Raw genomic sequence first — 236 nt, 5'->3', positions numbered from 1 at the left:
GGCCGTGGAGAGGGCGCTGCGCTCGGGCTACCCAATGCGTGGACTATCTGCAGCCGCTGCTCGTGCAATATGCTGGAGCTCCAGAACAGCTAAACGGAGTCGCCACACCGCTGCCTGGGCTGGATCACAGCGCTGCCTTTCCTTATGAAGAAGACACAAGTGAGTAGGGCGCACCCTGGAGCTCGCCGGCTCTCCAAGAAAATCGCGCCCGGAGGCCGGCGCGTCCCGGCACTACC

General features: G+C 64.0%; 1 protein-coding gene across 5 annotated transcripts in view; it reads left to right on the top strand.

The window, feature by feature from the left end:
* The first annotated feature begins 2 nt into the window (after positions 1–2).
* Positions 3–236, top strand: part of KITLG (KIT ligand) — an 89,292-nt gene continuing 89,058 nt past the window's right edge. For 2 of the 5 annotated variants that reach the window (XM_014544599.1, XM_005872238.2), the window contains exon 1: positions 3–159. In XM_014544599.1, the coding sequence (XP_014400085.1) occupies positions 145–159 (15 nt within the window). In that variant the 5' untranslated portion in view covers positions 3–144. The remainder of the gene's footprint in view (positions 160–236) is intronic. The other 3 variants (XM_005872239.2, XM_005872237.2, XM_014544597.1) reach the window with 2 other exon arrangements.

This window comes from Myotis brandtii, unplaced genomic scaffold (genome assembly GCF_000412655.1).
Source record: "Myotis brandtii unplaced genomic scaffold, ASM41265v1 scaffold371, whole genome shotgun sequence".
Lineage (NCBI taxonomy): Eukaryota > Metazoa > Chordata > Mammalia > Chiroptera > Vespertilionidae > Myotis > Myotis brandtii.
The sequence above is the reverse complement of the archived record's forward strand: the minus strand, read 5'-3'. Positions and strand labels throughout refer to the sequence as shown.